General features: G+C 34.4%; 1 protein-coding gene and 1 long non-coding RNA gene across 2 annotated transcripts; both read right to left on the reverse strand.

The window, feature by feature from the left end:
• LOC109837186 lies at window positions 92-1,597 on the reverse strand. Its single transcript, XR_002246212.1, has 3 exons — window positions 1,556-1,597; window positions 1,314-1,416; window positions 92-548 (listed from the first exon to the last, which is right to left on the reverse strand). It is a non-coding gene; the product is annotated as an uncharacterized LOC109837186 (long non-coding RNA).
• On the reverse strand, window positions 5,707-24,121 carry LOC109837185 (4-coumarate--CoA ligase-like 1; the record flags this gene model as incomplete). The annotated part of the gene is made up of 4 exons (XM_020405319.1): window positions 5,707-5,739; window positions 20,426-20,571; window positions 21,144-21,336; window positions 23,210-24,121. Coding segments are annotated over 4 exons (1,269 nt in total), but the record flags the coding sequence as incomplete, so codon positions are not given.

Raw genomic sequence — 24,121 nt, forward strand, 5'->3', positions numbered from 1 at the left:
GCTTAATTTAGAAAAGCTGACAGATACATACTGAAGGGGCTGCAGACAATGTAAAGAGAATGAAAATGGCGTTATTGTCAATTAGGTCAGATAATTAAAAGGTGAAATTGCTGTGTGAAGTTGTAGGAGTTGCACAGAATATGCTTGAAGAGACTTACATGAAGGTAAATTTGACAGATAAAAAAAGTGCACGCTGCTGTTTTATTATATACATATGTCCAAATACTTCCACTGTAGCTATGCACGACTTTGTAGGAGCGTGAGCAACAAATGGCAATTATTTCTTTTTAATCTTATCTTTTATCAAGTAACATTGACGTGGAAGCAAAATGATACATCTCTTTGCTCAGGTAACAGAACCTAGAAAAGCCTTCTCGAAAGAATTGAACAGCTTTGAAACCTGCTGCATGTGTTTTGAGGGTAGTGCCCAGGTTCTACAACTTGGACCTTACTCTCTCTCTGAGTTCCCTTCTGAGAATTTTTCCGGCAGCAGATTTCGGAATACTGTTCACAAAAGTTACCCTCCTCAGCCTCTTGAAAGGTGCCACCTGGAACAATAATAAGAAACATTGAAGAAAAACAAAAGAAAAACAGTGATTCAATCACTAGGAGAAACATAATTGACAGAGGAGGCAAAAAATGGTGATCAACAATAGTAAGTTATGTGATTATCTGTTGTGTTTGTCTGCATACATTTTATTCTTACAAAACCATATCTAATCAGCCAAGTCACGTTGAATGAGCAACGAAAAAATTATCTCATAAGTGAGCTATGCAATTCTCAGTTACAGGGACTAAGCTGTACATCACACCATGGTATGCTAATATCGGATTTCATAAATTTCTCAAGTATATGAAAAGTTTTGAAGCAATAATAATAGTAACAAAATTCATAACCTATATAACAATATGAATGGTGGGGATGAGGATTCAAGGGGAAAGGTTGCATATTCTTTTTCACACATATTCAACCATAGTAACAAGACTAGAGAAACTAAAACATCGATACATCAACGGTTTTAAGGCCTGCATTCCCGACTAAGAGGAGAATATCATCACCCACATACAGTATCCAGTTTACTGGAGTCAGTCTCCAAGTATCAGGTTATAGCAGAGTAATATGATATTTGCACATGCTGGTACAATTTATTTTCAAAACCTGCTCGCCAGAGGCTGCTTACGGTTTCTCCTTAATAAGGCAAAGTATTTTCAGTCTCTTCAATTTTCATCATGTGTGAAGAGGTACAAATGCTATGAAATCATGTGCTACTGTAAAAGCAATGTTACACTAATGTGTACATATTTATCAGTACCTGATTTGCAACAAACTTTTGAACATCAACTTCTGTTAGTGAGCTGTTGTGAGATCTAACCACAAATGCAATAGGAACCTCCCCAGCTTCAGCATCAGGAAACCTGACATAGAAAAGGAACCAGAAAATAATACTTTAGAATCATGACAGACTATAGAATGACACGTCATATAGGCAACAAATGATGCAACATTAGCAAGTTTACTAAGATTGAAGTTGGGGAATTTTATTTTCCAACTTACGGAATGACAGCAGCATCTAATATTTCAGGATGAGAAGGTAGAATGACGTTATTATGAGCTTCCTTGTTAAAAGACCAACATAAATGTATTTTTCACATAAATACATAATTAACAAATCTTTTCAAATTAAAATGTATTCAGAAATTTAAATGACAATTGATAAGGCTCCATATTCTCCAGAAAATGATCGAAAATGACGAAGTTTTTATTCCCACTTATTCATGTATAGTTTCCCCGCTAGACTGGTAATCTTCTGGCTAAGATAGGATTGCCACAGGAGGGAGGCTAGGATATTTGCTTAGTGGATCAAAAGTAGAGCGCTAGGACTAACTAGCAAAAGAATTGTGAAATGTTTACTGCTGCAAAAATGGAAATCAGAAAAATATAATTTATCTTGATCATGGTAGTTGAACTTAGCGAAGTAGGTTTCTGCTCAGTTAAAATCTGCACTTTGATTTCTAGCATAAAACTGTAGGGCATTGAAAACGTGAAGGTGAAACCTTAAGAAGTTTTTCTTTACAAAAATATGCATATTTCTAATTGTTAAAAGACTGTGCGATAAAACTTCCTTCACCTCAACTGAATCCTTCTCTTGTGGCTCTAAGAGTCGCCAAAATTAACCAAAAATGATATTGCAAATAAAAATCGCACAAATAGTTAAACAAATTTCCACACATATTGATGTTAAGGTTGTGGAAAGCGGAAATCGTAGCGAGGCAGTGAGACATTGCTAAGGCTATTTGGGGCTTTAGCAGCAAAAAGCGCAAAATTAAAAAGCGGTCCCGTTTAAATATGTATAAATATTCAAAAAAATTCAAGAAAAAAACTAAAAATTCCAGAAAGCACATTTGATGAGCTTCGAGGAGGAGGTGGTGGTGCTTCGAAGAGAGGAGGTGGAGATGGAGGAGACAGAGGTGATCAATAACGGAGAAGAGGGAAAAGAACAATGGATTTCTTTGAGGGGGCTCCGGTAACAGGTTAGGGGTTTGTTTCTTTCTTTCTTGTTGTGTTTTCTCAAGGAGAACGCTCCTCCTTTTATAGTGGCCAAACTCATCATCTCCACCCCCTCATAACCGCCCCTGAGAGATTTTCTCTCAACGACCCCATTTTCCACGTTTTTCCCATTTGCACGTTTCTTTCAACTGAGAAACGTTAATTTGGTCACACAAGTCCGAGTCAAGGTAACATCTCCCACTTGACCATATTAACCAAACGACATGCCTCCCACTATCCGTGAGATCAGATGTTTCTTCTTACCATTACTCCCACTGTTCTCTTATTTCATTATTCATAAAATTTTACTTGGACTTATTTATTCCTAAGTCCCATCAAACTTACATGTTTAATAAAATATTCTGCTGATATTCTTTTTGTCAAAGGATCAGCAATCAAGTCTGTAGTAGGGATATAGGTCACTTTGACTTCTCCTTTTTCTATAATATCTCGAATATAGTGATACTGGATCTCAATATGTTTTTCTTTGTAGCTATTCGCATCGCTATTGATCAAACTAATTGATGCTTGATTATCACAATAAATATTTATAGGTCCTTCTAACAAATTGAGATCTAAATCAATCAAAAACTGTCTTATCTAGATAGCATGTATAGTTACCATATTGCAAGCTATATATTCAGCTTCTTGCGTATATCTAGCAACACACCATTGTTTCTTGCTACTCCAAGAAACATCTCCTCCTCCAAGGATGAATGAGTGTCCCGAAGTGAATTTTCTATCATCTTTATCACATCTAAAATCAGCATCGGAGTAACCGAGGAGATCAAGCGAATCGGCTTGATAAACTAACCTATGAGTCAATATACCTATGATATACTTCATAATCTTTTAACAGCTTCTCAATGTGCTGGTCCTGGATTACTTTGATATCGACTGACTAGACTTACAGCACAAGCTATATCATGTCTGGTGCATAATTTTGCATACATCAAGCTTTCAATTGCTTGAGCATAAGGAATATCTAATAACTTTTGCCCTTCTCCAGTGCTTTGCTCTTTACATAATCTCTTTCTCATGACCAACGGGATTTGCGCCGGATTAGAATTCTCCATTTCAAATCTTTTAAGAACCGATCTTAAATATTTTTCTTGGTTTAAACTTAGCATTCTAGGCTTTCTATTTCGAATTATTTGAATTTCAAGAATATATGATGCATCTCCCATATCTTTCATCTCAAATTTTTCGTTGAGATCTGACTTGATTTTATTCAACATTTCTATGTCATTTCTAGCGAGCATATATCATCCACATATAATGATAATATAGTAAATTTGCTCCTATTTTTCAAGACATATACATAATTATCTAATTTATTTTGAATAAAATCAAGTTTTGTGACTGTATCATGAAATTTAAGATACCATTGTCTAAAAGACTGTTTTAAATTGTATAGAGATTTCATTAATTTATAAACTTTATGTTCTTGTCCTTTCACCTAAAAACCTTTAGGTTGTTGCATATATATTGCTTCCTTCAACTCTCCGTTAAGAAATACAGTTTTAACATCCATTTAGAATAACTCCAAATCAATATATGCAATAATATCCAAAATAATTCTAATAGATGTAAATTTAACTACAAGAGGATATGTCTCTTGAAAATCTATTCATGTCTTCTGGTTGTAACCATTGGCAACTAATCATGCTTTGAACTTATCAATAGATCCATCATCATGATTTTTTTTTTAAGCACTCATTTGCATCCTATGGTTTTTCTATTTTTCGGTAGATCACATAACTCTCATACCTTATTCTTTTCTATAAAACCAAGTTCTTCTCTCATGGATTCTAGCTATAAAGCTAATTCATGCAATTTCATCGCATCAGAGAAGATGAAGTGATCTTGTTCCTCTATATTTGTATCTACCGAGAAACAGGATGACTCACATGAATACAAATAGTAATCATCCATCCATGAAGGTTGTGTTCTTAGCCTTTTGTTGCCTATAACCGGTTGATGAGGTACATTATTTTCCACAGGTATTTCATCATTTTCAAGGTTAGGTTCATTCACAATATCAGGGTCATTAGTGAGAACAACACCGTAATAATCATCATCTATTATGGTTAGAGGTTCTGTTTTCTCTCGAACTTGTTCCTCTTCCTCTAGGTTCTTTAGAAATGTAGCATCTTTATTTTCAATGATACATTTTTCTTTATTGTAAAACTTATAACCTTTTGACTTCTGAATATCCTATGAATCTACACTTTACTGTTTTAAAATCCAACTTATCTCTAAGTTGATATGGAATGAGAACATGGGCTATATATCCCTACTTTCTGAGATGGCTCAAATTATGTTTCCTCGTATTCCATAACTCATAAGGTGTAGACACAACTGACTTAGTGAGAATTCTATTTAAAATATAGTTTACAGTTAATAATGATTCTCCTTAAAAGTTTTTGGAGAGACCAGAATACAACATGATGCATCTAATTACATTCAGTAATATTTTATTTTCTTTCAGTAACATCATTCTGTTGTGGTGCATACGGTATTGTTGTATGTCTTTTAATTCCATGCTAAATACAATAACTCTCAAATTCTTTAGAGTTATATTCTCCACCTCTATCAGTTCTTAAATTTTTAATTTCCATTCCAAGTTGGTTTTCAACGTTTGTCTTATATTTTAAAGCAATCAAGAGCTTCTAATTTTCTAGATATAAGATAGACGTGTGCAAACTTAGAATAATCATCTATAAAAGTAATAAAATATTCTTTATTACTATGAGTTTTGACACTTAGGGGAGCACAAATATACGAGTGTATTAACCCTAAAAGTTCATTGGCTCTTTGTCGGCCAATAAAAAGTTTTCTAGTTATTTTACCAGTTAAGCAATGTTCAAATAGTGACAATTGAACATTAAATAGTACAGAAAGTAAGTTCATTCTGATAATTTCTTTTATTTTTGAAATACTAGCATGTCGTAATCTAGAATGCCACAATTCAGACTCGGAAATATAACAGGACAAGTAGTTCAAATTCAAAATTTTATTATCAGAATTATTACAAACTACTGAAAGATTGCATAATTCATGCTCGGGTACATATTTTCTCATAGCATACACTTTATTTATTTTTCGTATAGAAACTCGGTTATTGTAGAACCTAACTTTCAGTCCTTTCTTCATCAAGCTGGGAACATAGATCAGATTACGTCGAATTCCTGATGCATAGAACACATCTTTGAGGATAAGAATATTGTGCCCAAGATTCAATCTATACGAACTAATACCTTCTACATCGAGATCAAGGTTGCTGATAGCGGATCGCGACGCGTCACGGCGAGGTACCGCTAAGGCTATATCGGGCTATTGCGGCGAAATCGCGGCAAATAGCGCACAGTCAAATAGCCGTCAAATTTAAATATATTTAAATATCCTAAATAATAAGAAAATTCATAACAAAATCTAAAAATTCAATTAGTTGTAAATTTCTTGTATTATCAATAAATAACAATTAATAAGTTTGTTGTATAAATAAAACTATGAGAAAATTCAAGAAATATAGCATCATAATATGTGTGATAGCGGGTTTAGTCGCTTTTAACAAAAATCCACTTTTAACCTCGAAAATCCGCTTTTAACCGCGAAAACCCACTTTTAACCCGCTAAAATCCGCTTTTACGCGCTATTCAAATGAATAGCGGATTTTTCAGCTTAAGCCAGCCGCGAAACCCCTACGCGTAGCGCTGAAGGGCCGCGACCGCTATTCGCGCCGCTATAGTCCCGCTATTGGCCGCTATTTACAACACTGATCGAGATACGTATTATTTCCCATATAGATTCTATGTTCTCGTTTCTTCAGCTTGGTGAATTCTGTGACTTCATTCTTGTCCTTTGTGATATGTCTGATCGCACAAGAATCGATCCACCAACCGCTGATATTCGTCATCACAGCATTGTATTTCGTCACACCGATAAATTCTATTTTGCTAATACCCTATTGTTCTGGATGCTTATAGTCTCCCTAATTCTCATATTTTTCACCTTGCGGGCAATTGAGCTTGAAATGCCCAAATTTTTCATAATTGAAGCAAGCTTCGCGGGATACTTTCTTTCTCTTGAACTGTTGCGATTTTAGTCCTCACAGTTGTGGTTTACTAGGACCAAGATTTTTATAGCTTTCAGCATTATGCCTCTGACGGATATAATTCAGCTCTTGCTGCACCATACTCAGTTCTGGTTCTTTCCTACTGGCTATTAAGCTCTGTTCTATCGGTAGATGCATAGGAAGATTAGTGACAGATTTAACGACAGGGTTCATTCTTAATGTGGTAGCAGTCATAGTAAGGGAAGGAAGGAGACTATTCAAAATGGTTGTCATTTGCATTCTTTTTGGAATTTCGATCTCAACAGTGGATAAGTCCTTAGTCATGACAATCATCTTATTTATATGCTCTACGATATTGTCTTACTTTTGCATACGACAAGAATTATACTTATGCAAAAAAAGTTGAATGTTAACTTCAGAGACGGTGTCGTATTTTCTTTTATAGCATTCTACATGTTCATAGAAATCTTATAAGTTCGTTGATTAAATTATCTTTCATGAACATGAGCATAAGGCTTTTTGCCTTTTTGTCTTTCGACTTCCACTGTTCAAACATTTATTTTCTTTAAGTGTAGCTTTATCAGTAAGGGTTAGAGCAGTGGTTTCGATTACATTATCGATATTGTCATGAATAAGAGCATATCCTATTTTTCTATGTCACATGTCATAATTACTATCATTAAATTTGTTAATTTTTCTATTTCTGATAGAACGAGTTTACAAACCATTCGGTAGAGAACTAAAACTAAAAACTAATTTTAAAATATGTATAAGGTTGGTATATAGATAATTATACTAAAAATAGAATAAAAAATAAAATAAATAAATTAAAAGAACCTGATTGTTTCGAGTTGAGAAAGGGAACTCCAATTCGAGCGAGATCGTCACCTAGTGGTGCTGAATGGATAAGTAATTGTCGAAGTTTTGACGCCGTGGGGGCGAGTCACCTTCCCCAGATGCAGTGGTAGTGGGACCCGTCGGCCTTAACCTTGGCCTTGTAGATGTAGGCCAGACTCTTGTAGATGTAGGCCAGCGGATTTATGAGAAAAAGTAGGCTAGGCTATGAACATGTAGATGTAGACCGGCGGATCTATATGACAATGAGTAGGCTAGATGTAGGCCGGTGGATCTAGGACAAAGAGTAGATGTAGGCCGGCGGATCTAGGCTATGAATAGGCTAAACAGGATAATGAACAGTAGGCTAGATGTAGGCCGGCTATGAACAGGCTAGGCCGGCTATGAACAGTAGGGTTATGAATAGGTAGGTTTACTCAGTAGGCTGAATGTAGGTGTAGGCCAATGCAGGCTAGGCCGGCTATGAACAGTAGGGTTATGAATAAGTAGATGTACTCGGTAGGCTAGCTTGATGAACAGTAGATGTCCAAGTGCAAGATGTTTTCAAGGCATTATGAAGTGAAGAAAATGAAGAACATATGAGATAATGTATTTTACATTTTCTTTACTTAGAATTATTGTACAAGCCTTGATCACACACACGAACACACACAATATTAGAGCACACTAACACAGGCTTAGTGTGTTGGTTAACTATAGAAATCCCCTATGTTAACCATTAGAATTATAGTTAAAACTTAAGTATAAAAACCTTTTATATCATAATTTTTACTCTTAGTAGTCGACTAATTAGAATAGTAGTCGACTACTCGTGTATAAAACTTAAATATATGTTTCTGTCATTTTACAGTATAATCGACTAATGTAGTTTATTGTCGACTACTCAGGTGTTTGACAGAAACATAAGTTTCTGTTATTTTACAGTATAGTCGACTACTCTACATTATAGTCGACTACTGAAGGCAAATTTCATTTTACAAGTTTCTATCAAAATACAGTGTAGTCGACTAATGAGCATTGTAGTCGACTACTGAGAAATTTTCTGAATACACAGAGTCTGTTTGAACTCAGTGTAGTCGACTAATCTGTATTGTAATCGACTACAGATACAGTTTTTTCAAATTTCAAAGTTTGAATTTGTGACTGTTTATAGCCGTTTTTAAACGTTTTTAAAGTTCAAAAAATTGTCTTTTCAAGGGTTATAAATAGGTTATCAGTTCAGAAAAAATGTAGAAACTTACATACCCATAAGCTATGATCTTTGTGCATTTTTTTCAAGTGAAATATATTCAGATTTTGAGAAAAAGAAAAGTTTCTGAAATTGCCTCTGAACATCATTCAAATACTTATTGTTTAGGCAATTTACAGAAGTTAGAATCATTCCTAAACCACTACTACACTACACTACAAATCAAGGCTTATAGGAATTAAAATTGTTGCTTCAAAAGTTCTCTCAAGTTGTGAGAGGTGTTAATCTCTTGGTTTAGAGATTGGTGTGCAAATTGGCAAGGTGTTTGTCAATTGGTGTTGCAATTTGCAGGGACTTGCAAATTGATCAGGTTTGCTTTTTGATTTTGTAAGTTTATTCAAAATCATAGTGAAAACTCTCAAGCGGGATTTGTTTGGGGACTGGATGTACACCGGATTGGTGGAACCAGTATAAATCTTTGTTTTTGTGATTGTGAATTTCTGAGATTGCCATTTTTCTTTGCAATTTATAATCTACTTTGCATAAATTTTAATAGAACACTATTTACCCCCCCTCTAGTGTTCTAGTGTATCTATTTCAGATCCTACATTTGATATCAGAGAAAGGTGAAAGATGACATCGACAAATACTTCACAATTCAAAGAAGGTCATTCAACAAATCGTCCACCGATGTTCGATGGATTGAACTACAACTATTGGAAGTGTCGAATGAAGATTTACCTTCAATCAATTGGCTACGAACTTTGGAACGTTGTAGAAACGAAATATGAGAAGCCAACAACTCTTTTTACAGAATGGACTACTTCTCAAAGAAATAATGCAAATTTGGATTCAAAAGCAATAAATGCATTATTTTGTGCACTTGACAAGAATGAGTTCAATAGGGTGTTAACGACCACATCTGCATATGATATTTAGCATACACTTGAGGTAACTCATGAAGATACAAATAAAGTTAAAGAATCTAAAATTTCTGTTCTTGTACACAGATTTGAATTGTTCAAGATGAAGAAAAATGAGACTATTGGAGAAATGTTCACAAGATTCACCAACATCACAAATTCTCTCATTGGTCTTGGAAAAACATATACACAAGTGGAGATGATAAGAAAGATACTTCGATCACTTACTCCACAATGGGAAAAGAAAATTACCGCTATTGAAGAAGCTAATGATTTGTCAACTCTTACGGTTGAAAATCTTATTGGTAATCTTATGGCATATGAAGTTCAAATTAAAGATAGAAAGAATGATGAAGAAACAAAGAACAAGAAAGTTCTTGCATTCAATATTATTTCCGATAAAGAAGATTCAGATGATGATGATAAAGAAATGGGCATGTTTGCACGAAAATTTCGGAAATTTATAAAACGAGGTAATTTTAAATCTAAGAGTTCAATTTCAAATAACCCTTTGTTTTAAGTGTAATGAACCAGGTCATATGAAGAAAGATTATCCAATGTTGAAGAATAAGCAAAAATCAAGTTATTTCAACAACTTCAATAACATTCAAAATAACAAGAAAAGGAAATCAATGGCAGTCACTTGGGATGATAGTGATGAATCATCTTCAGATAAAGATATTAAAGAAAAGGAAAGTGCTCGCATGTGTTTTATGGCATAAGATGAAGTAAGTGATAATGAAGAGCTTTTAGATGCTTTCAATGAATTATATGAAACTGTTGTGAGATTAAAGATATCACATAATTTTCTTAAAGGTGAAAATAAAAGATTACTTGAAGAAATTTCTGATTTAAATTCTTCTACTTTTTCTAAAATTAGTTGAATTAAAAGAAGAAAATTTTTCTTTACTAAAAGAAAATGATAATTTATCTAATGAAAATAAATATTTAAAATCAGAATGTAATAAGTTAAATATTCGAATTAATAGTTTAGATAAAGATATTTCTTCTTTTAAATCAAGATATGAAGATATATGTTTAAATGTAAGCAAATTTAATAAAGGAAAAGAAAATCTTAATAATATTCTTTCTTTTCAAAGAGAATCACAAAAGACAAAAGGATTAGGTTTTCAAATTTATAAAAATAAATCAAAGAAAACAATTTTTGTAAAACCTTCTTGTGATTTGTATGAATATAGAAATGAAAATTTGTGTAAAAAGAAATCAAAATTCTTTTCTATTTGGGTTCCAAAAGAATTATCTTCTTTAAATAAGAATTTTTATATTTCTGATTTTATTAAAAATATTTGTTTATCACCTAACTATTTAGGCAAATCAAACTCTTCATGGGTTTGGTTTCCTAAAGGCTAATTTAAAGGACCCAACATAGTATGGGTACCAAAATGTAAATGTTTATTATTTTAGGTACTCAAGAAAGATAGGTGGATTTTGAATAGTGGTTGCTCCAAACATATGACTGAAAACATACAATTGTTGTCATCTTTTCAAACATGGGATGGTGGTACCGTTACTTTTGGAGATAACAACAAAGGAAAAGTCATCGGTATTGGATCTGTCGGTAATCCAAACAAACCTATCATTGATAATGTTTTATTAGTTGATGGTCTTAAACATAATTTACTTAGTGTTAGTCAACTTTGTGATAAAGGTTTTAAAATTGTTTTTGAAAAAGAATCATGCTTAACTTATGATATTGATTTAATAACTATTATTTTTAAAGGCCATAGAAATAATAACATATATGTTTTATCTATAACTATTATTTTTAAAGGCCATAGAAATAATAACATATATGTTTTATCTATGAAAAATATTTCAAATGAACATTGTCTTATTGCATCATCTAATGATTCTATTTTATGGCATAAACGTTTTGGACATGTTAACTTTAAACACATGTCTAAGATTTCTAAAAATGATTTAGTAAATGGTTTACCTAAGATGTCTTTTAAAAATAATTTTTGTGATGCATGTCAACAAGGAAAAATGCACAAATCTTCTTTTAAATCTAAAAATGTAATATCTACAAATAGACCATTAGAATTAATTCACATAGATCTTTTTGATCCATCTAGAGTAGCATCTTTAAATGGAAGTAGATATGCATTTGTTCTTGTTGATGATTATTCTAGATTCACATGGGTAATTTTTCTCAAACATAAAAATGATGCTTTTAATGAGTTTTCTATATTTTGCAAAAGAATTCAAAATCAAAAATCCACTTCTATTATTCCTATACGTAGTGATCATGGAGGTGAATTTGAAAATGAATTATTTACAAATTTTTGTGATAAACATGGTATATCACATAATTTTTCTTTTCCTCGTGCTGCTCCACAAAATAGAGTTGTAGAAAGGAAAAATAAAACTTTACAAGAATGTGCTAGAACCATGTTGTGTGATAGTAATTTACCAAAATATTTTTGAGCAGAAGCTGTATCAACAGCTTGTTATGTATTAAATAGAGTTTTATTAAGACCTATTTTAAAAAAAAACCTCTTATGAATTGTTTTATAACAAGATTCCTAAAGTATCTTACTTTAAAGTTTTTGGTTGTAAATGTTTTATTTTAAACACAAAGGATAACTTAGATAAATTTGATTCTAAATCTGATGAAGGAATTTTTGTTGGATATTCAAATCATAGTAAAATATATAGAATATATAACAAAAAAACCTTAGTCATTGAAGAATCTATACATGTTTCTTTTGATGAGAATTTTTCAAAATCACCTATTATATTAAATAATGATGATGATATAATTCATACTATACATGATACTCCTATGATAGATATTACAAAAGATGATAATTTACAAAATGATTTACCTAAAGATTTTGTAGAAGTTAAAAATCATCCTAGTTATTAGAAATATTTCTGATAAAGTAACTACTAGATCTCATTTTAATTTGATTGCTCATACTGCTTTTATTTTAACTATTGAACCTAAAAATATAAAAGAAGCACTTCTTGATGATTCATGGATAATTGCTATGCAAGATGAACTTAATCAATTTACTAGAAATAATGTTTGGGATCTTATACCTAGACCTCAAAATAAATCCATTATTGGAACAAAATGGATTTTTAGAAACAAATTAGATGAATTTGGTCAAGTTGTTAGAAACAAAGCTAGATTAGTTGCTCAAGGTTATAATCAAGAAGAAGGAATTGATTATGATGAAACTTATGCACCAGTTGCACGATTAGAATCAATTAGGATTTTACTTGCATTTGCATGTTTTATGAATTTTAAATTATTTCAAATGGATGTTAAAAGTGCTTTTCTAAATGGTTTTATAAAAGAAGAAGTTTTTGTAGAACAACCTCCAGGTTTTGAACATGAAAGTTTTCCAAATCATGTTTTTAAACTTAAGAAAGCTTTATATGGTCTTAAACAAGCACCTCGTGCTTGGTATGATAGATTAAAGAAGTTTCTTTTAACTTCAGATTTTAAAATTGGAAAAGTTGATTTAATATTATGGACAAATTTTTGAAACCACCCCTTTTTTTATTTTATTAAGCAAAATCGACCACATGTGAATTTATTTAGTAAAACCGACCCTTTTCTTCTTAAAAGGGTTGGTTTCGCTGGCTGAGAAATTTTAGGATGAAATTGCACGGGACTAGCAGTCCCGTGCAATCATGGAAAATTTTTGTTTTAAAAAAAAACGAATCTCTCATTCTCTCTCTTCCCTCATTCTTTCTTCTTCTCTCTCGTACACACACTCTCTCCTCCATTCCCAAAGAAAACCAACCCAGCTCCCCACTCTCTCCTCGTTCTCCTTCTCTCTCAACCCGCATCCCCAGCTCCTTGAGCTTCGCCCACAGCGCCTCGAGCTCCATCCGAGCCCATCGCCGCCTCGACCTCCACCTCAGCACTCGTGGCTGTCGTCGGACAGCGGCGAGGTGATGGACGACGACCAACCGCCGTCCAACTCCTCAAGCTCGCTGCAGCATGCCGACCGCCCTCCACAAGCTCCTCTCCACCCTCCATCACCTCGCCGCTGTCCGACGACAGCCACGAGTGCTGAGGTGGAGGTCGAGGCGGCGATGGGCTCGGATGGAGCTCGAGGCGCTGTGGGCGAAGCTCAAGGAGCTGGGGATGCGGGTTGAGAGAGAAGGAGAACGAGGAGAGAGTGGGGAGCTGGGTTGGTTTTCTTTGGGAATGGAGGAGAGAGTGTGTGTACGGGAGAGAAGAAGAAAGAATGAGGGAAGAGAGAGAATGAGAGATTCGTTTTTTTTTTAAACAAAAATTTTCCACGATTGCACGGGACTGCTAGTCCCGTGCAATTTCATCCTAAAATTTCTCAGCTAGTAAAACCAACCATTTTCAGAAGAAAATGGTCGGTTTTGCTAAATAAATTCACATGTGGTCGATTTTGCTTAATAAAATAAAAAAAGGGTGGTTTCAAAAATTTTTATTTATTAAGAAAATAAATAAAGATATTTTACTAATTCAAATATATGTAGATGATATTATTTTTGGGATATTTTACTAATTCAAATATATGTAGATGATATTATTTTTGGTTCTACTAACAACAATCTTTATCAAGAATTTGCTAAGACTATGCAGGATGAATTTGAAATGAGTCACATGGGTGAACTAAATTTCTTCCTAGACTACAAATTAAACAATTGAAAGAAATGGGTGAACTAAATTTCTTCCTTGGACTACAAATTAAATAATTGAAAGAAGGAATATTCATCAATCAAAGCAAGTATGCAAAAGATTTACTCAAACGTTTCGGATTGAAAAATACAACTAGCAAACCAACACCAATGAGTACTACTACATCACTTGACAAATATGAAAATGGTAAGAATATTGATCAAAAGCTTTATCGAGGTATGATTGGATCACTTCTTTACATTACTGCAAGTAGACCTGATATTATGTTTAGTGTATGTTTATGTGCAAGATTTCAATCAAATCCTAAAGTTTCACATCTTAAAGCAGTAAAAAGAATATTTAGATATATTAAAGATACTACAAATTATGGTTTATTTTATCCAAAACATAGTTCTTTTGATTTAATATCATATAGTGATGCTGATTTTGCCGGATGTAAATCTGATAGAAAAAGTACAAGTGGAACATGTCATTTCTTAGGACATTCACTTGTATCTTGGTTTAGTAAGAAACAAAATTCAGTATCATTATCAACAACTGAAGCTGAATATATTGCTGCAAGTCTTGCATGTGCTCAAATTTTATGGATGAATCAAACATTATCTGATTATGGTATAAATTATCCCATATCATCTATTATGTGTGATAATTCTAGTGCAATTAATTTATCTAAAAATCCTATTCAACATTCACGTACAAAACATATTGATATTAGACATCATTTTTTACGTGATCATGTGCTTAAATGTGACATTTCATTAGAATTTATACCTACAGATAAACAAACAGCAGATATACTAACAAAATCCTTAAAAGAAGAAATGTATGTTAAATTAAGAAGGGAATTAGGTATATGTTCAATTGAATATTTAAATTAAAATTTTAAAACAAACACATATGCATTTCTACTCTTAATAGTCGACTAATTTGACTTATAGTCGACTACATGCACAAGTCTTGCATATAAGTTTTTCTGTGAATTACAGTGTAGTCGACTACTTGCTTCTATAGTCGACTACTCTATGTTAAAATCTTAAAATTAACTTTCTGTTGTTTACAGTGTAGTCGACTACAATACAGATTAGTCGACTACTCTGAGTTAAAAACTTAAAATCATCTTTCTGTCGATAACAGTGTAGTCGACTACTTTTACTATTAGTCGACTACTGATTCTGAACTCTCAGTTTTACAGTTTTAAAGCTTATTGGATTTTTACTTAAATTCAAATCCAAAACCCAATACCCAATACCCGTTTCAGTTAAGTAAAACTCATCTCAACCATAGATTTTTAACTCTATCAATCCTAACCACAAATCTAAGATCAAATCTTAACCCTACATTTAATTCACTATCAAATCTAAACCATACATTGTAAATTATTTTAAAAGATATAATAAAAATCTAAAAACTACCCACTAACCTATCTAAAAACCGACTATCTTCTTCCTCCCTTCAGATCTGTCGATTCCAGGTTAGGGCATCTTCAATCTTCTCAAATTCTTCATCAAATTCTTTAATTTTCTTTCATATCTGTCAAGCAGTCAAGATCAGTAGTCGACTACTCCAAGTTCTAGTCGACTAATCTAGGATTTCAAACAGTTTGGGGTATATTTCTAAACTTGATCTTTGAATTTTTGGTTATTTATCTGTTTCATTATGTCTAGATCTAAGAAAGCGAAGCAAACCCATACCTCTGTCAATGATGAAATCATCATTTATTTAAAAAGTCCTGATTTATTAGAAGAATTTAACAAAATATCATCTTTTGAAGTTCTTCCAGGACGATTTGTGAAATTTGATGATTTTATTCCCTAGAATTTTTGGTCATATTTTAAAAATGTGGGATTGCTTGAATTATTTTCTGCTGAAAATAAAAAACCCACATATTCATTTCTTGTGTAATTGCTCTATACTAATATAGAACGTGTGAGAACTATTGGTGGTTCTGAAAAACTTAAGACTCTTGTTAAAGGAATTGAGGGAGGATTGATTGATGGCGTACGAGCGTGGCTATGGACGATGGTGGGCTGCACTGGAGCCCGTTTTGCTCTTCCTTCGTATCGGCGTAAGCCACTGATCACTTTCCTCAGCTGCAAGTGGTTCCTTTCTGCATATGAGTCCATCAGCGTGAGGAGCCTCTCAGAGTTGCAGTCTGAGTACGCGGTCCGGGCTGCTATGATGGCTGGTCGCAGAGCTCAGAAGCGGAGAAGAGAGCACGCCAAATCTCTTGTCTCAGACGAAGAAGGACTTCTCCCTACGAGTGACGATGACGAGACCTCCGAGGAAGAGTATGTGGATGCAGATACCGGCAGAGGGGATCTCGATACCGTCTTAGGTCAGTTAGGATGAATGATTCTGATCTTTTATCTAATCATATATTTCTTCCTGGATATGACAAAACTTTAAATAACTCAAACAAACTTCGTCCAATTCCTAGATTCATTGCACGAATCCTAGCTTATAACCTATTTTCAAAAACTGGGAGTTTTCATTTCATTTTCCTAGATTTAGCAAAAGCTCTATATGCTATAATGAAAAATATCCAAGTTAATTGGGCTGAAGTTTACTTTGATAATCTTCTGACAATACCAAGAAGATTTCTTCCTTATGGTGCTTTTTTAACAAAAATCTTTGACAAATTTCATGTGGATCTTCAATCTGAAAATTATGTTGTCCGTTCCATTAAATTCTTTGATTCCAATGCCCTAACTAGGATGAAGTTGATAAATTTTGAAATTCAAGAACAAAATCCTCAAAATGAACCTCTTCAAGAAGAAATTCCACAAGATATTCAACAATCTTCAACTCAAGCAGGAGCTTCTTCTAGTCAACCACCACCATTTCCTACAGAACCCTCATGCTTTTCAGACGTACAATACAACACTTTAAGTGCACGTATTCTTGAACTTGAAACTGGTCAAAGAGCTCTATATTCTCAGAATTCATATATCATTAGTAATCAAGAAGAGCTAATCAAGAAGTTTGAAGACTTGGACACAAAGCTTAATGCATATTTTCAAGAACAGCAACCTCCTCCAGCACCTTAGGAAGTTTGAAGACTTGGACACAAAGCTTAATGCATATTTTCAAGAACAGCAACCTCCTCCAGCACCTTAGAATGTTTTTATGTTAAGTTTCAAAACAATTATGTTATTTTGTTTTAAGTATCAAAAACTTTGTAGTTATGAGTTGTTAGGACTTATGTAATGTGTTATTTATGTTGCTACTATGTCAAGTATGTTGATTGTGTGTTTAATTATCTATGATAATGTTTGGTTAGTTAATATATGTGCTACATATTTTAAACAGATCATGGTGATAAACATTGTGGAAATTTTGGTCTTTATGACAAGTCTTTGCCTACCTATTTGGATGGGTAAAGTTATGGACTATGTTCATAACCTGGATGATTTGTTTGAAGTGTTAGCTCATGTTGAAGAAATAATGTCATGTTTAGCATAAATATTTTTCTCTTTTTGTTGATAACAAAGGGGGAGAAATAGTCATATACTGTTATTATGTATTGTTATAGACTCAAATTTGCATATATGCAGGGGGAGTAAGTATGGTTATTTCATTATGTTTAAACCTGATTATAAAATACATACTTATGCATAAATTATTTGTTATCATCAAAAAGGAAGAGAATGTTGAATATCATATCTCCATGATAGTATTTTGATGATAACAATTAATACAATGTGTGTTATACAAATGCACTAACTTTTATATTCAGATTTTAATATCAAAATATGAAGTGCAAGTTGATTTCAAGGCATTATGAAGTGAAGAAGATGAAGAACATATGAGATAATGTAGTTTACATTTTCTTTACTTAGAATTATTGTACAAGCATTGATCATACACACGAACACACACAATATTAGAGCACACTAACACAGGCTTATTGTGTTGGTTAACTATAGAAATCCCCTATGTTAACCATTAGAATTATAGTTAAAACTTGGGTATAAAAACCTTTTATATCATAATTTTTACTCTTAGTAGTCGACTAATTAGAATAGTAGTTGACTACTCGTGTATAAAACTTAAATATATGTTTCTGTCATTTTACAGTATAGTCGACTAATGTAGATTATAAGTGACTACTCAGGTGTTTGACAAAAACATAAGTTTCTGTTATTTTACAGTATAGTCGACTAATCTACATTATAGTCGACTACTGAAGGAAAATTTTATTTTACAAGTTTCTGTCAAAATACAGTGTAGTCGACTAATGAGCATTGTAGTCGACTACTGAGAAATTTTCTGAATACACAGAGTCTGTTTGAACTCAGTGTAGTCGACTAATCTGTATTGTAGTCGACTACAGATACAGTTTTTCAGATTTCAAAGTTTGAATTTGTGACTGTTTATAGCCGTTTTTAAACGTTTTTAAAGTTTAAAAAAATTGTCTTTCAAGGGCTATAAATAGGTTATCGGTTTAGAAAAAATGTAGAGATTTACATACCCATAAGCTTTGATCTTTGTGCATTTTTTTCAAGTGAAAAATATTCAAATTTTGAGAAAAAAAAGTTTTTGAAATTGCCTCTGAACATCATTCAAATACTTATTGTTTAGGCAATTTACAGAAGTTAGAATCATTCCTAAGCCACTACTACACTACACTACAAATCAAGGCTTATAGGAATTGAAATTGTTACTTCAAAAGTTCTCTCAAATTGTGAGAGGTGTTAATCTCTTGGTTTAGAGATTGCTGTGCAAATTGACAAGGTGTTTGTCAATTGGTGTTGCAATTTGTAGGGATTTACAAATTGCTCAGGTTTGCTTTTTGATTTTATAAGTTTATTCAAAATCATAGTGGAAACTCTCAAGCGGGATTTGCTTGGGGACTGGATGTACACCGGATTGGTGGAACCAGTATAAATCCTTGTGTTTGTGATTGTGAATTTCTGAGATTGCTATTTTTCTTTGTAATTTATAATCTACTTTGCATAAATTTTAATAAAATACTATTCACCCCCCCTCTAGTGTTCTAGTGTATCTATTTCAGATCCTACAGCTTCTTCTTTGTTGGGAAAAATAGCAGCGGGATTTGAAGTTGATGGAGAACCACTACTTTGATACCAGTGATCGATAACGGAGAAGAGGGAAAAGAACAACGGATTTCTTTGAGGGCGCTCCGGTAATAGGTTAGGGGTTTGTTTCTTTCTTTCTTGTTGTGTTTTCTCAAAGAGAACGCTCCTCCTTTTATAGGGGTCAAACTCATCATCTCCACCCCCTCATAACCGTCCCTGAGAGATTTTCTCTCAACAACCCCATTTTTCACATTTTTTTCTATTTTCCACGTTTCTTTCAACTGAGAAACGTTGATTTGGTCACACAAGACCGAGTCAAGGTAACAAGATGAGCTTCACGAGGCATAGAGAGGATGACCAAAAAGCTCTGATGAAGAACAGAGACGAGCTGGAGGTTCGACGATAAGAGAAGGTGGAAGTTCGATGAAGAGAAGATGACAAGAGGCGGTTGTGGAGCTCCGACGATCTTCGATGATGAGAGGCGGTGGTGGCGATTCGAGGTTAGTTTTTTTTTTTAACAGTGAAGAGAGATGGTATCGGGAAAAGAAACGGGTTTTAAGTAAAAAAACGACTTGGGTTCAGGTCGGGTAAGAAAAAACTCATTTACTTAAGAATTTGGGCCAGGTACAAAACCGATAGTTTATATTTTAAAGCAATGTAAAGCACTTTGAAGCGCTTTTACACACTATTGGCCGCTATTTCAAGCTAATAGCGCCAACGCCGCTAAAGATCACTGCTTTCGACCATAGCAGTACGAGCATAGACTGCTAACGCTATTGCGCCCGCCATAGCACCACTATTTGCCACTGTTTACAGCACTTCCACAATCAGATTAACTCTGTATGCTAGTTCAGTAACATTGGGATCCATTTTAATTTCACAAATGAAAACTGCTCATAGATACTATATCTATGACATTAATGACTTCCCCTCAATGTACCTTAATTTGATTATTGCATCCAGTTACAAAATAGACGGTGAATATATCTTGTCATTTTACCTACAAAAGTCAGTTTCTTCAAATAGTTTGTTCTGCTATTTGATTCAACCATGTCCAGCTCAATAAAATTTGATAAATAAAAGATATAAGTCAATCGTAAAAGTTAAAAACCCAAAATTACTCCATGTAAAGTTACCTGAAAACCTTTGTACTTGATCAATTCTTTTATGCGATCCACGACAAAAAGTTGTCCCTCTTCATTGAAGTACCCAAGATCACCTGTGTGTAACCACCCTTCCTTATCTTTAGTCAACTTACTGGCTTGTGAATTGTTGAAATAACCTGAACAAATTTAAAATTGAAATATATTAGTTAATATTACATGCAAAAAGTTAAGATGTACAGAGAATAAGATTTTAATAGATCCTTCAAAATATGAGCAAATAACTTAATTTCCGTATATAGACTGTCAGGTGAATAGTCTTTCAAAACTAACCATAAATCATAAAGGGAACGGGATCACCCCGTTGGATAGTGCATTCAATATTGAATATCTGGGAGAATTACACACCGACTTACTAAAATGCATAACCGCAGCTGCTAGCAAAAAGACAATTCACAGAAAAAAAAATACTCAAGATGTTAAAACAAAATCACTTTGACTGTAGCTTTGGTCTATTAAGCATGACTCTGTATCCATTAGTTGCTATTTATGTTTAAGCAGGCTGGCTAATAGTTACCATTGTTTACTTCAAGCATAAGTCTATTATTGCCTACTTCTTAAGGCAAATCATTTCTTAATTAACTGGGATTCATTAATTTTCTTTTTCCCAAATACAGCATAAGACGTCTCAGCAACTGGTTATCACATGCTAAGAGTAGTCTTTTTAGAACACATAACAAAAGTATTATACCTCGCATCATGTTTGGTCCTCGAAAGCAGAGCTCGCCCAGTTGATTAGGTGGAAGAGACCGCAGCGTATCTACACTAACAACCTTGCCTTCAACTCCTGAGACAAGGTTACCTGTTGAACCATATTGGCGAAGAGATGCTCCTCTAGGAAGCTCAAGTGATACGATACCACACGACTCTGTCAAACCATACCCCTGCTCGGAAAGAGAAAATGTTGTTAAACATAATTAACTTCGACTTATTTCACAAATGAAGAGGCTAACTAATTCATAAGAAACTGGAAGCTACCAGCTAGCTTTATGAGAAGATGGTGGCATTACAATCATATAAGACAATCATTGGCAGTGAGTTTTCTATCCTACTGATGTGAATTTTTCCATGAAAAGATTTCTACCTAGTACCTGCATAGAGGAAGTTTTAATAGAGCAGTTCTGAAAGGGAAAATTATAATATCTCACGAAAAAGTCTTTAATGTAAAATAGGTAATCAAGGACAACATTACATGGGTAATGACTACTAATGTACACAATGTTGACAAACATTGTCGCTCTCCTTGAATCAGACAGAATTGATGCTAACATTATGATCTTTCTAAACCATAGAAACCAACACTAATATTGTTGATAGGGTAGAATAAATAAATTGCTTGCTGCTATTTCATACAGCCGTTAAATGGATTAAAATCAACGATTTTCTAACCGGCACATTGTTTAACACAAGAAAGGGCTTTTTCTCACTGTTTCAACCCCCTTATGCAGTCGCATGATAAATAGGCCATTCACATTTCAACGTCAAACGGAATTCCTCTCCAGATCCAAAATTTTACAATTCAAAGGTATCTAACATAGGGGTATAACATGAGCGCAAATAGACAAAGGATAAAGAACCACAGATGAACAAAATATTCCTGACTCACAGTCACTGGTTTCAATATTTGGAATTAAAAATGTAATCATGATAAATTTTATAGTGCTTATCTTACTCCTACGCATATCCATTATTTACTTCTGTGATGGAATTAGGTGAACTGAAACTGATTAGCACATGTGCATATTCTAAAAATGCTACCAACTATAGATAAGGAAATGATTATTCTAATCTCCTTGAGCATGTAAATGTGGTCAAAATAATAAGACTAAGCAAATATGGATAGGGAAACGACTATGCTAATCTCCTTAAGCATGTAAGTGTGGTCAAAGTAGCGTGGTATCACATTACATGATATGGTTCATATTTAGCAAAACAAAAACCAAATACCATAATCTGCGAATAAAATATTTTGTTATGTTCTTCTTACTTCCTATGTTTAAGAGATCTATATTTCAATACATCAAATATATAGGGATAAGCTTTTTCCCCCCTCTCCTTCAGTAACAATTGACATTATGTCACATTCACAGCACAACTTGTGCTTCAACAATATAGGATTATAATTCAAATAGGATGGAAGCATGTAAATCATCTGAGTTCATATACCAAAGGTGGGAATAACTAACAAAGCCACATTACTTTTTTTGCAACAGTACTCTTTATATTCCTACATAATAATAATAGTTCGGATAAATGTTCCGACTGTTAAAAATCTACATCTAACCCATATTAAAAAACCAAAAAAAAGGGGGGGGGGGGGGGGGGGGGGNATTAGCAAACAAAATATAACAATCAAAGGTCTCTTCCAGTCAAAGTTTGTATTGGATTTGCAAAGGCCAATTAACCGAGATGGTCTTGTCTTAATCTATTTGGACCCAATTGACTTGAAAGGATTAATGTGTTTTGAGTCATGAGACCATGCATATTTAACCATATATATCTCATTGTCTTTCTAGTGCCTGTGTTAGGCAAAACCCACAATTCAACTACATGGATGCAAGGCACTCCTAACAAATTGCATATTTTTGGTATCATTATGCTAAAAGAATAATAAAACCCACCATCTTTATCTTTTGCCCCTACTGTTAATCACGTCTGTTCATAACGTTCCATCATAACATTTCATCTCAAAACACTTGGCAAAGACATACTTAAAACCATCTGCAGGGAGAACAAACTATAGATGAAAAATTATACCTGAACAATATCAGCTTGAGGAAAAATCCCTGCTACCTCCTCCATCACATCCTTTCCCAAAGGAGCCGCCCCTGACCCAAGCCTTCTCAGCGAGCTCAGATCATATTTAGTCACCTTCCCCTGCTTCGCGAGAGCAATCATCACGGGGGGCACAACAAACAAATAACTAACTCTATACCTCTCTATCGACCTCAAAGTCATCTCCATATCGAACCTCTTCATCACCACCACAGTATTCCCCCTCGCGAGCTGCGCAAAAGTAATCACCGACAGCCCGAAAATATGAAACATGGGAAGAAAACAAAGGAAAATATTCGGCGGCTCCCCTCTCGTGTCCTGGTCTTGAACCGCCATCATAGCAACAGAGATGAAGTTGCGGTGCGTCAAGACGACCCCTTTGCTCGCTCCCGTGGTCCCGGAGGAGTAGAGGAGCGCCACTGTGTCGTCCTGATTTATCTCCGGCGGAGCGAACTCCGACGGCGATTGATTCTTGATTAGGTCGTAAAATGTGGGAAACGAAACATCTTTGTTGGCGTTTTCAGCTAGTAGAATAATTGGAAGGTTGAGCGAGCTGACTTTGGGGACGAGATCGGGGACGGTGAGGACGAGCTTGGCGCCGGAGTCTAGGGCTTGCTTCTTGAGCTCGCCGACGGTGTATAAAGGGTTGACGGTGGTGGCGATGGCACCGAGGGAGATGATGGAGAGGAAGGAGACGGGGAAGAGGACAGAATTGGGGGCGAAGATGAGGACGACGTCGCCCTTGCGGATGCCGAGGCGGGAGAGGGCGGAGGCGAAGGAGGAGACGGCGGAGCGGAGCTGACGGAAGGTTAGGGTTTGGGCGGTCGTGCGGAGTCGGAGTCGATGAGGGCGGGCGGTCGGGGAAGGAATCGAGGCGGCGGAAGAGGAAGGAGA

Source organism: Asparagus officinalis, chromosome 4 (assembly GCF_001876935.1).
Source record: "Asparagus officinalis chromosome 4, Aspof.V1, whole genome shotgun sequence".
In the NCBI taxonomy this organism is placed as follows: domain Eukaryota; kingdom Viridiplantae; phylum Streptophyta; class Magnoliopsida; order Asparagales; family Asparagaceae; genus Asparagus; species Asparagus officinalis.